The sequence below is a fragment of the Oncorhynchus clarkii genome, unplaced genomic scaffold (genome assembly GCF_045791955.1).
Source record: "Oncorhynchus clarkii lewisi isolate Uvic-CL-2024 unplaced genomic scaffold, UVic_Ocla_1.0 unplaced_contig_2102_pilon_pilon, whole genome shotgun sequence".
Taxonomy (NCBI): Eukaryota; Metazoa; Chordata; class Actinopteri; order Salmoniformes; family Salmonidae; genus Oncorhynchus; species Oncorhynchus clarkii.
The window spans coordinates 279,167-292,221 of NW_027260992.1; the positions used below are offsets into that span (position 1 = coordinate 279,167).

Consider the following 13,055-nt stretch of genomic DNA (forward strand, 5'->3'; position numbering starts at 1 on the left):
TGTATGCAATGGTGGTTTGGTACTGTTGAGAATGTTTCCACCAGGCCTCAATTGGAGATTGTAAATATCTGTAGCAAGTAAGAAGATTGCATTTTATCTGGAAATGGTGAAATGTACTGCATGCAGAGTGTTGACAAAGTCAAATGTACTGACTTCATGTTGACTTGTACACAGGATTTTTTTTTTGTGAGTAAAGCTTTTATTAATATGCTAATACAAAGAAATACAATATTGTGCGTTGGTTTGAGACACAGAGAGAGAGAACTGTAGGTTGCTGTATGTATTACTTCATGTTGTCATGGTGATGTTGAAATGCTTTCTCACAAATCCAGTTGAGTTCGCTGTCACATGACAAGTCATTCCATGCCTGTAGAGGACTCTGATCTTCGTGTATCTCAGCACAGTCCTCCTCCCCAGTAGGACCTGCATTATCAGGCTGTTTGGCATACCAGTACCTACAGCGTAAACAACAGTCAGATATCATGGTTAATACCAGTACCTACAGGGTTAACAACAGTCAGATATCATGGTTAATACCAGTACCTACAGGGTAAACAATAGTCAGATATCATGGTTAATACCAGTACCTACAGGGTTAAAACAGTCAGATATCATGGTTAATACCAGTACCTACAGGGTTAACAACAGTCAGATATCCTGGTTAATACCAGTACCTACAGGGTTAACAACAGTCAGATATCATGGTTAATACCAGTACCTACAGGGTTAATAACAGTCAGATATCACGGTTAATACCAGTACCTACAGGGTTAACAACAGTCAGATATCATGGTTAATATCAGTACCTACAGGGTTAAAAACAGTCAGATATCATGGTTAATACCAGTACCTACAGGGTTAACAACAGTCAGATATCATGGTTAATACCAGTACCTACAGGGTTAAAAACATCACAATCCTAAATAATATACAGACATTTTTCATAGTTAACTTTGCTGCCATCAATGACAATTACCTGTATAGACAAAGGTTGCTTGTTTTATTGACAGATTAGTTATCATCTCTCACCCTGTTGTCAGTGGGGTGCCGTCCACCCATTTCCAGGTCCCCTCATTATCAGAATCAGTCAGACCAATCCAGAGTCTCTTCTTGAGGTTGAAGAGAAACTCCTGTTGTTGAGAAAGATAAATATACAGTGCCTTGCGAAAGTATTCGGCCCCCTTGAACTTTGCGACCTTTTGCCACATTTCAGGCTTCAAACATAAAGATATAAAACTGTATTTTTTTGTGAAGAATTAACAACAAGTGGGACACAATCATGAAGTGGAACGACATTTATTGGATATTTCAAACTTTTTGAACAAATCAAAAACTGAAAAATTGGGCGTGCAAAATTATTCAGCCCCTTTACTTTCAGTGCAGAAAACTCTCTCCAGAAGTTCAGTGAGGATCTCTGAATGATCCAATGTTGACCTAAATGACTAATGATGATAAATACAATCCACCTGTGTGAGATCAAGTCTCCATATAAATGCACCTGCACTGTGATTGTCTCAGAGGTCCGTTAAAAGCGCAGAGAGCATCATGAAGAACAAGGAACACACCAGGCAGGTCCGAGATACTGTTGTGAAGAAGTTTAAAGCCGGATTTGGATACAAAAATATTTCCCAAGCTTTGAACATCCCAAGGAGCACTGTGCAAGCGATAATATTGAAATGGAAGGAGTATCAGACCACTGCAAATCTACCAAGACCTGGCCGTCCCTCTAAACTTTCAGCTCATACAAGGAGAAGACTGATCAGAGATGCAGCCAAGAGGCCCATGATCACTCTGGATGAACTGCAGAGATCTACAGCTGAGGTGGGAGACTCTGTCCATAGGACAACAATCAGTCGTATATTGCACAAATCTGGCCTTTATGGAAGAGTGGCAAGAAGAAAGCCATTTCTTAAAGATATCCAGAAAAAGTGTTGTTTAAAGTTTGCCACAAGCCACCTGGGAGACACACCAAACATGTGGAAGAAGGTGCTCTGGTCAGATGAAACCAAAATTGAACTTTTTGGAAACAATGCAAAACGTTATGTTTGGCGTAAAAGCAACACAGCTGAACACACCATCCCCACTGTCAAACATGGTGGTGGCAGCATCATGGTTTGGGCCTGCTTTTCTTCAGCAGGGACAGGGAAGATGGTTAAAATTGATGGGAAGATGGATGGAGCCAAATACAGGACCATTCTGGAAGAAAACCTGATGGAGTCTGCAAAAGACCTGAGACTGGGACAGAGATTTGTCTTCCAACAAGACAATGATCCAAAACATAAAGCAAAATCTACAATGGAATGGTTCAAAAATAAACATATCCAGGTGTTAGAATGGCCAAGTCAAAGTCCAGACCTGAATCCAATCGAGAATCTGTGGAAAGAACTGAAAACTGCTGTTCACAAATGCTCTCCATCCAACCTCACTGAGCTCGAGCTGTTTTGCAAGGAGGAATGGGAAAAAATGTCAGTCTCTCGATGTGCAAAACTGATAGAGACATACCCCAAGCGACTTACAGCTGTAATCGCAGCAAAAGGTGGCGCTACAAAGTATTAACTTAAGGGGGCTGAATCATTTTGCACGCCCAATTTTTCAGTTTTTGATTTTTAAAAAAAGTTTGAAATATCCAATAAATGTCGCTCCACTTCATGATTGTGTCCCACTTGTTGTTGATTCTTCACAAAAAAAATACAGTTTTATATCTTTATGTTTGAAGCATGAAATGTGGCAAAAGGTCGCAAAGTTCAAGGGGGCCGAATACTTTCGCAAGGCACTGTATATTCATGTTTGATCATATCTACCCGTCTCTCTCTCTTTCTCACTATCACCTGTTCCTTATCGCTGTTTATGATCACCAGGTCTGCTCCTCTCTCCAGACATTCCTGTCTGCTCTCCTTCCAGGTTTTAGTCTCAGTAGACAGGAAGTACCAACTGGATTCAAATTTCTGCCAGCCTTCAGGACAGGTTTGTTCTACAAGAATATAACATGAATTTCCTTCAACTTATCACCCTGTATACTTAATGAAAGAATACAGACACACTATACAGTTTGTTGGATGAATGATAATTTGTTACTGTAGGTTTACTCACTGCAATTGGTAAGCTTCCCGCTAAGAAAATCTCTCTCAGTCTGTAGTTGGTCTCTTTCTTTAGTCAAGTTGTTGTAACTGGTCTGTAACTGGTCTCTCTCTTTAGTCAGGTTGTTGTAACTGGTCTGTAACTGGTCTCTCTCTTTAGTCATGGTGATGTAAATTGTCTGTAGTTGGTCTCTCTCTTTAGACAGGTTGTTGTAACTGGTCTGTAGCTGGTCTCTCTCTGAAGATGAGTTATTTGAGATGTTTCTGTCTGCAACAACAATAAAGACGAAGTTGCTTACTAAAATAGATCATATCAGAACTATTAAATCTGAATTATAAGAACTATTTAAACAGTGAACAAAATTATAAATGCAACATGTGTTGGTCCTATGTTTCATGAGATTAATTAAAAGATCCCTGAAATGTTCCATAATACACAAAAAGATTATTTCTCTCAAATGTGTTTACATCCCTGTTCATCAGCATTTATCCTTTGCCAAGATAATCTATCCACCTGGCAGGTGTGGCATATCAAGAAGCTGATTAACAGCATGATCATTACACAGGTGCACCTGGTGCAGCAGAGAATAAAAGGCCTCTTTAAATGTAGTTTTGCAACAGATATCTCAAGTTTTGAGGGAACGTGCAACTGGCATGGTACCTGCAGGAATGTTCACCAGAGCTCTTGCCAGATATATTAATGTTAATTTCTCTAACAAAAGCGGACTCCAATGTTGTTTTAGAGAATTTGGCAGTACGTCTAACTGGGCGAACAACCGGAGACCACGTATAACCACGCAAGCCCATGACCTCCACATCTGGCTTCTTCACCCGTTGGATCGTCTGAGGGAGGGTGCTGAGGAGTATTTCTGTTTGTAATACAGCCCTTTTGTGGGGAAAAACTCATTTTGATTGGCTGGGCTTGGTTCCCCAGTGGTTGGAATCTGGCTGCCAAGTGGGTGGACCTATGCCCCCCAAGGCCCACCCATGGCTGAACCTCTGCCAGTCATGTGACATCCATAGATTAGGGCCTCATTTATTTATTTCAATTGACTGATATGAACTGTAACTCAGTGAAATCTTAGACATGTTTGCATGTTGCGTTTATATTGCTGTTTAGTATAGATATACTGTAGACTTACATTGAACAGACAGGCCTATGATCCCAGCCAGTAGGAGAACACACAGCAGCCCCAGACACACTGCAGCAACTCCAGAGGGTTTCTTCCACCACTGAACATGTACTGAATCACAAATGATTAAAGATCTTTGGTAATGTGTTTTACTGTATCATCCAGGATTGGGACAAATAAATCTGTAGTACTACAGGATAATCTCACCTGTTTAATGTATTGTATGTGTAATTTATTTGCGTGTTTGTGTGAGTGTGTGTTACCTGAGTGCTGGTCTCCTGATCCATTATTAGGAGCAGTGTCTGCTGTCTCTTCTCTCTTGGTGCTGGTCTCACCGTCTCTCAGGGTGTCTGCACTGACATAGATATCCACAATCCTCTCCTTCATCTCACCTCTGTTAAACTTGACCTTATTGTTCATATCTGGCTCAGCATTGATGACCTCAGACATCTCCAACAACTTATTGTGTTTTCTGTCTGTACTCTGGTACTATCGTTGCCCCTCTGTCTGTGTCTGTTTCTGTCTCTGCTCTGAGTCTGTGACTAACAGTTTATGATGTCACCCTCAGAATAAAATGGAAATGTAGAAAGAGGAAGATAATAAAAGTGTAACATGGTGGTTGAGGTTGGGACCATTTCTGCACCAGTTGAACTTTATAGCTGATTCCTGAGAACAGTGGACTGACTTATCAGGAGAAACTGTATAACCTCCTGCTGTGTATATTTACTGACCTCATGTTTTGTCTAATGTCCTGACCTCATGTTGTGTCTAATGTCATGGCCTCATGTTGTGTCTAATGTACTGACCTCATGTTGTGTCTACTGTCCTGACCTCATGTTGTGTCTAATGTCCTGACCTCATGTTGTGTCTACTGTACTGACCTCATGTTGTGTCTAATGTACTGACCTCATGATGTGTCTAATGTCCTGACCTCATGATGTGTCTAATGTCCTGACCTCATGTTTTGTCTAATGTACTGACCTCATGTTGTTTCTAATGTACTGACATCATGTTGTGTCTAATGTACTGACATCATGTTGTGTCTAGTCCTGACCTCATGATGTGTCTAATGTCCTGACCTCATGATGTGTCTAATGTCCTGACCTCATGATGTGTCTAATGTCCTGACCTCATGTTTTGTCTAATGTACTGACCTCATGTTGTTTCTAATGTACTGACATCATGTTGTGTCTAATGTACTGACATCATGTTGTGTCTAGTCCTGACCTCATGATGTGTCTAATGTCCTGACCTCATGATGTGTCTAATGTCCTGACCTCATGTTTTGTCTAATGCACTGACCTCCATGTTGTGTCTTCTGAACGAGTCTCATGTTGTGTCTAATTTTCGGACCTCATGTTGTGTCTAATGTCCTGACCTCATGTTGTGTCTAATGTCCTGACCTCATGTTGTGTCTAATGTCCTGACCTCATGTTGTGTCTAATGTTCAGACCTCATGTTGTGTCTAATGTGGGGTGCTACTGCAGTGTGTTTTCATTGTTGATTGAAAACACATTTAACAATGAGTCTGTTGTACTGACTTCATGTTGTATCTGATGATGTGTGAAACATACAGTAACTACTAAGTAACTACTAAGTATGCAAATACAAACCATGTAATGTGTGTGTGTGTGTGTCCATCTCCAGGTCTCCTCTTCATCTATGTCAGTCAGGCCAATCCAGCGTCTCTTGTTGAGGTTGAAGAGAAATGTGTGTTGTTGAGAAAGATGAAGATAACTACAAATGGTCTATATGTGTAAAATACACTACTGACCAAGGAATGTTAGTCCAGAACCCCATCCAGCTCTCTGTCTCTGACACCTGTTCCTGTTCTCTGTTAATGACAACCAGAGGCCTCATCAACCACAGACAGACACAAATCTGTTAGTAAACCATGTGTAGCGTCATTTCCACTCAAGGTCTGAGATTTATATGAATGTTTGCTTGAATTTACACACAGACATGACCATCCATTAGGAACAATGAGTGCCAAGTGGTGGAATAAGGGAACTGCTTGTCAAGAATGGGGAAAATATATGTTGAAAATGTGTGAAATTGTGAGTAATATATATTTATTTTTAAATCAATTTAATTGTATTTACTTTGTGAATTAATGGAACAGATCTTGACAGGCTATATATAATGTGTTCACATCAGGGCATTTGTTATGATAATAATCAATATAATCATCAATATAATGTAGAGTAATTTGTTAAATTAGAGAAAACATTGTAGATAAACCATATCTAGTGGTTGAAGATATCCTTCTAGTGGTGTGGGGGCTGTGCTTTGGCAAAGTGGGTGGGGTTATATCCTTCCTGTTTGGCCCTGTCCGGGGGTGTCCTCGGATGGGGCCACAGTGTCTCCTGGCCCCTCCTGTCTCAGCCTCCAGTATTTATGCTGCAGTAGTTTATGTGTCGGGGGCTGGGGTCAGTTTGTTGTATCTGGAGTACTTCTCCTGTCCTATTCGGTGTCCTGTGTGAATCTAAGTGTGCGTTCTCTAATTCTCTCCTTCTCTCTTTGCGACCTTTTGCCACATTTCAGGCTTCAAACATAAAGATATAAAACTGTATTTTTTTGTGAAGAATTAACAACAAGTGGGACACAATCATGAAGTGGAACGACATTTATTGGATATTTCAAACTTTTTGAACAAATCAAAAACTGAAAAATTGGGCGTGCAAAATTATTCAGCCCCTTTACTTTCAGTGCAGAAAACTCTCTCCAGAAGTTCAGTGAGGATCTCTGAATGATCCAATGTTGACCTAAATGACTAATGATGATAAATACAATCCACCTGTGTGAGATCAAGTCTCCATATAAATGCACCTGCACTGTGATAGTCTCAGAGGTCCGTTAAAAGCGCAGAGAGCATCATGAAGAACAAGGAACACACCAGGCAGGTCCGAGATACTGTTGTGAAGAAGTTTAAAGCCGGATTTGGATACAAAAATATTTCCCAAGCTTTGAACATCCCAAGGAGCACTGTGCAAGCGATAATATTGAAATGGAAGGAGTATCAGACCACTGCAAATCTACCAAGACCTGGCCGTCCCTCTAAACTTTCAGCTCATACAAGGAGAAGACTGATCAGAGATGCAGCCAAGAGGCCCATGATCACTCTGGATGAACTGCAGAGATCTACAGCTGAGGTGGGAGACTCTGTCCATAGGACAACAATCAGTCGTATATTGCACAAATCTGGCCTTTATGGAAGAGTGGCAAGAAGAAAGCCATTTCTTAAAGATATCCAGAAAAAGTGTTGTTTAAAGTTTGCCACAAGCCACCTGGGAGACACACCAAACATGTGGAAGAAGGTGCTCTGGTCAGATGAAACCAAAATTGAACTTTTTGGAAACAATGCAAAACGTTATGTTTGGCGTAAAAGCAACACAGCTGAACACACCATCCCCACTGTCAAACATGGTGGTGGCAGCATCATGGTTTGGGCCTGCTTTTCTTCAGCAGGGACAGGGAAGATGGTTAAAATTGATGGGAAGATGGATGGAGCCAAATACAGGACCATTCTGGAAGAAAACCTGATGGAGTCTGCAAAAGACCTGAGACTGGGACAGAGATTTGTCTTCCAACAAGACAATGATCCAAAACATAAAGCAAAATCTACAATGGAATGGTTCAAAAATAAACATATCCAGGTGTTAGAATGGCCAAGTCAAAGTCCAGACCTGAATCCAATCGAGAATCTGTGGAAAGAACTGAAAACTGCTGTTCACAAATGCTCTCCATCCAACCTCACTGAGCTCGAGCTGTTTTGCAAGGAGGAATGGGAAAAAATGTCAGTCTCTCGATGTGCAAAACTGATAGAGACATACCCCAAGCGACTTACAGCTGTAATCGCAGCAAAAGGTGGCGCTACAAAGTATTAACTTAAGGGGGCTGAATCATTTTGCACGCCCAATTTTTCAGTTTTTGATTTTTAAAAAAAGTTTGAAATATCCAATAAATGTCGCTCCACTTCATGATTGTGTCCCACTTGTTGTTGATTCTTCACAAAAAAAATACAGTTTTATATCTTTATGTTTGAAGCATGAAATGTGGCAAAAGGTCGCAAAGTTCAAGGGGGCCGAATACTTTCGCAAGGCACTGTATATTCATGTTTGATCATATCTACCCGTCTCTCTCTCTTTCTCACTATCACCTGTTCCTTATCGCTGTTTATGATCACCAGGTCTGCTCCTCTCTCCAGACATTCCTGTCTGCTCTCCTTCCAGGTTTTAGTCTCAGTAGACAGGAAGTACCAACTGGATTCAAATTTCTGCCAGCCTTCAGGACAGGTTTGTTCTACAAGAATATAACATGAATTTCCTTCAACTTATCACCCTGTATACTTAATGAAAGAATACAGACACACTATACAGTTTGTTGGATGAATGATAATTTGTTACTGTAGGTTTACTCACTGCAATTGGTAAGCTTCCCGCTAAGAAAATCTCTCTCAGTCTGTAGTTGGTCTCTTTCTTTAGTCAAGTTGTTGTAACTGGTCTGTAACTGGTCTCTCTCTTTAGTCAGGTTGTTGTAACTGGTCTGTAACTGGTCTCTCTCTTTAGTCATGGTGATGTAAATTGTCTGTAGTTGGTCTCTCTCTTTAGACAGGTTGTTGTAACTGGTCTGTAGCTGGTCTCTCTCTTTAGTCATGGTGATGTAAATTGTCTGTAGTTGGTCTCTCTCTTTAGTCAGGTTGTTGTAACTGGTCTGTAACTGGTCTCTCTCTTTAGTCATGGTGATGTAAATTGTCTGTAGTTGGTCTCTCTCTTTAGACAGGTTGTTGTAACTGGTCTGTAGCTGGTCTCTCTCTGAAGATGAGTTATTTGAGATGTTTCTGTCTGCAACAACAATAAAGACGAAGTTGCTTACTAAAATAGATCATATCAGAACTATTAAATCTGAATTATAAGAACTATTTAAACAGTGAACAAAATTATAAATGCAACATGTGTTGGTCCTATGTTTCATGAGATTAATTAAAAGATCCCTGAAATGTTCCATAATACACAAAAAGATTATTTCTCTCAAATGTGTTTACATCCCTGTTCATCAGCATTTATCCTTTGCCAAGATAATCTATCCACCTGGCAGGTGTGGCATATCAAGAAGCTGATTAACAGCATGATCATTACACAGGTGCACCTGGTGCAGCAGAGAATAAAAGGCCTCTTTAAATGTAGTTTTGCAACAGATATCTCAAGTTTTGAGGGAACGTGCAACTGGCATGGTACCTGCAGGAATGTTCACCAGAGCTCTTGCCAGATATATTAATGTTAATTTCTCTAACAAAAGCGGACTCCAATGTTGTTTTAGAGAATTTGGCAGTACGTCTAACTGGGCGAACAACCGGAGACCACGTATAACCACGCAAGCCCATGACCTCCACATCTGGCTTCTTCACCCGTTGGATCGTCTGAGGGAGGGTGCTGAGGAGTATTTCTGTTTGTAATACAGCCCTTTTGTGGGGAAAAACTCATTTTGATTGGCTGGGCTTGGTTCCCCAGTGGTTGGAATCTGGCTGCCAAGTGGGTGGACCTATGCCCCCCAAGGCCCACCCATGGCTGAACCTCTGCCAGTCATGTGACATCCATAGATTAGGGCCTCATTTATTTATTTCAATTGACTGATATGAACTGTAACTCAGTGAAATCTTAGACATGTTTGCATGTTGCGTTTATATTGCTGTTTAGTATAGATATACTGTAGACTTACATTGAACAGACAGGCCTATGATCCCAGCCAGTAGGAGAACACACAGCAGCCCCAGACACACTGCAGCAACTCCAGAGGGTTTCTTCCACCACTGAACATGTACTGAATCACAAATGATTAAAGATCTTTGGTAATGTGTTTTACTGTATCATCCAGGATTGGGACAAATAAATCTGTAGTACTACAGGATAATCTCACCTGTTTAATGTATTGTATGTGTAATTTATTTGCGTGTTTGTGTGAGTGTGTGTTACCTGAGTGCTGGTCTCCTGATCCATTATTAGGAGCAGTGTCTGCTGTCTCTTCTCTCTTGGTGCTGGTCTCACCGTCTCTCAGGGTGTCTGCACTGACATAGATATCCACAATCCTCTCCTTCATCTCACCTCTGTTAAACTTGACCTTATTGTTCATATCTGGCTCAGCATTGATGACCTCAGACATCTCCAACAACTTATTGTGTTTTCTGTCTGTACTCTGGTACTATCGTTGCCCCTCTGTCTGTGTCTGTTTCTGTCTCTGCTCTGAGTCTGTGACTAACAGTTTATGATGTCACCCTCAGAATAAAATGGAAATGTAGAAAGAGGAAGATAATAAAAGTGTAACATGGTGGTTGAGGTTGGGACCATTTCTGCACCAGTTGAACTTTATAGCTGATTCCTGAGAACAGTGGACTGACTTATCAGGAGAAACTGTATAACCTCCTGCTGTGTATATTTACTGACCTCATGTTTTGTCTAATGTCCTGACCTCATGTTGTGTCTAATGTCATGGCCTCATGTTGTGTCTAATGTACTGACCTCATGTTGTGTCTACTGTCCTGACCTCATGTTGTGTCTAATGTCCTGACCTCATGTTGTGTCTACTGTACTGACCTCATGTTGTGTCTAATGTACTGACCTCATGATGTGTCTAATGTCCTGACCTCATGATGTGTCTAATGTCCTGACCTCATGTTTTGTCTAATGTACTGACCTCATGTTGTTTCTAATGTACTGACATCATGTTGTGTCTAATGTACTGACATCATGTTGTGTCTAGTCCTGACCTCATGATGTGTCTAATGTCCTGACCTCATGATGTGTCTAATGTCCTGACCTCATGATGTGTCTAATGTCCTGACCTCATGTTTTGTCTAATGTACTGACCTCATGTTGTTTCTAATGTACTGACATCATGTTGTGTCTAATGTACTGACATCATGTTGTGTCTAGTCCTGACCTCATGATGTGTCTAATGTCCTGACCTCATGATGTGTCTAATGTCCTGACCTCATGTTTTGTCTAATGCACTGACCTCCATGTTGTGTCTTCTGAACGAGTCTCATGTTGTGTCTAATTTTCGGACCTCATGTTGTGTCTAATGTCCTGACCTCATGTTGTGTCTAATGTCCTGACCTCATGTTGTGTCTAATGTCCTGACCTCATGTTGTGTCTAATGTTCAGACCTCATGTTGTGTCTAATGTGGGGTGCTACTGCAGTGTGTTTTCATTGTTGATTGAAAACACATTTAACAATGAGTCTGTTGTACTGACTTCATGTTGTATCTGATGATGTGTGAAACATACAGTAACTACTAAGTAACTACTAAGTATGCAAATACAAACCATGTAATGTGTGTGTGTGTGTGTCCATCTCCAGGTCTCCTCTTCATCTATGTCAGTCAGGCCAATCCAGCGTCTCTTGTTGAGGTTGAAGAGAAATGTGTGTTGTTGAGAAAGATGAAGATAACTACAAATGGTCTATATGTGTAAAATACACTACTGACCAAGGAATGTTAGTCCAGAACCCCATCCAGCTCTCTGTCTCTGACACCTGTTCCTGTTCTCTGTTAATGACAACCAGAGGCCTCATCAACCACAGACAGACACAAATCTGTTAGTAAACCATGTGTAGCGTCATTTCCACTCAAGGTCTGAGATTTATATGAATGTTTGCTTGAATTTACACACAGACATGACCATCCATTAGGAACAATGAGTGCCAAGTGGTGGAATAAGGGAACTGCTTGTCAAGAATGGGGAAAATATATGTTGAAAATGTGTGAAATTGTGAGTAATATATATTTATTTTTAAATCAATTTAATTGTATTTACTTTGTGAATTAATGGAACAGATCTTGACAGGCTATATATAATGTGTTCACATCAGGGCATTTGTTATGATAATAATCAATATAATCATCAATATAATGTAGAGTAATTTGTTAAATTAGAGAAAACATTGTAGATAAACCATATCTAGTGGTTGAAGATATCCTTCTAGTGGTGTGGGGGCTGTGCTTTGGCAAAGTGGGTGGGGTTATATCCTTCCTGTTTGGCCCTGTCCGGGGGTGTCCTCGGATGGGGCCACAGTGTCTCCTGGCCCCTCCTGTCTCAGCCTCCAGTATTTATGCTGCAGTAGTTTATGTGTCGGGGGCTGGGGTCAGTTTGTTGTATCTGGAGTACTTCTCCTGTCCTATTCGGTGTCCTGTGTGAATCTAAGTGTGCGTTCTCTAATTCTCTCCTTCTCTCTTTCTTTCTCTCTCTCGGAGGACCTGAGCCCTAGGACCATGCCCCAGGACTACCTGACATGATGACTCCTTGCTGTCCCCAGTCCACCTGGCCGTGCTGCTGCTCCAGTTTCAACTGTTCTGCCTTATTATTATTGGACCATGCTGGTCATTTATGAACATTTGAACATCTTGGCCATGTTCTGTTATAATCTCCACCCGGCACAGCCAGAAGAGGACAGGCCACCCCACATAGCCTGGTTCCTCTCTAGGTTTCTTCCTAAGTTTTGGACTTTCTAGGGAGTTTTTCCTAGCCACCGTGCTTCTATACCTGCATTGCTTGCTGTTTGGGGTTTTAGGCTGTGTTTCTGTACAGCACTTTGAGATATCAGCTGATGTACGAAGGGCTATATAAATAAATTTGATTTGATTTGATTTGATAAAAGACTGCCATAATGGAAATCAAATTAGAGATGCCTGATCCTGCTCTGTTAGAAGGTTTGGTCCACGCTGCATTTCGCGGAGACCGATGGGATTTACAGAAAGTACAGATTGGATCATCTGATATCGTTTCCCAAACCCAATCTTTGAAGATCTACCTAAGAAAGGCCAAAACATGTCATTCTGGTGCACATGAAG

General features: G+C 41.0%; 1 protein-coding gene across 1 annotated transcript; it reads right to left on the bottom strand.

Moving 5' to 3' along the window:
- Nucleotides 1-283: 283 nt before the first annotated feature.
- Nucleotides 284-10,369, bottom strand: LOC139402864 (C-type lectin domain family 4 member M-like). The gene is made up of 7 exons (XM_071146759.1): nt 10,183-10,369; nt 9,929-10,030; nt 8,650-9,054; nt 3,091-3,234; nt 2,829-2,953; nt 1,030-1,130; nt 284-455 (listed from the first exon to the last, which is right to left on the bottom strand). Exons 1-7 carry the CDS (start codon nt 10,367-10,369, stop codon nt 284-286), a joined length of 1,236 nt encoding a protein of 411 aa, XP_071002860.1.
- Between the last annotated feature and the right edge of the window lie 2,686 nt (nt 10,370-13,055).

What these genes read in the sequence shown, in the direction of transcription:
- LOC139402864 (XM_071146759.1), bottom strand. Translation starts at nt 10,369, where the DNA reads ATGTCTGAGGTCATCAATGCTGAGCCAGATATGAACAATAAGGTCAAG. An exon ending in TAAACAGCGATAAGGAACAG is followed by an intron (nt 1,131 to 2,828) that starts GTGATAGTGAGA and finishes TCTCAACAACAG; the next exon opens with GAGTTTCTCTTCAACCTCAA. An exon ending in GGCACCCCACTGACAACAGG is followed by an intron (nt 456 to 1,029) that starts GTGAGAGATGAT and finishes TTTACGCTGTAG; the next exon opens with GTACTGGTATGCCAAACAGC.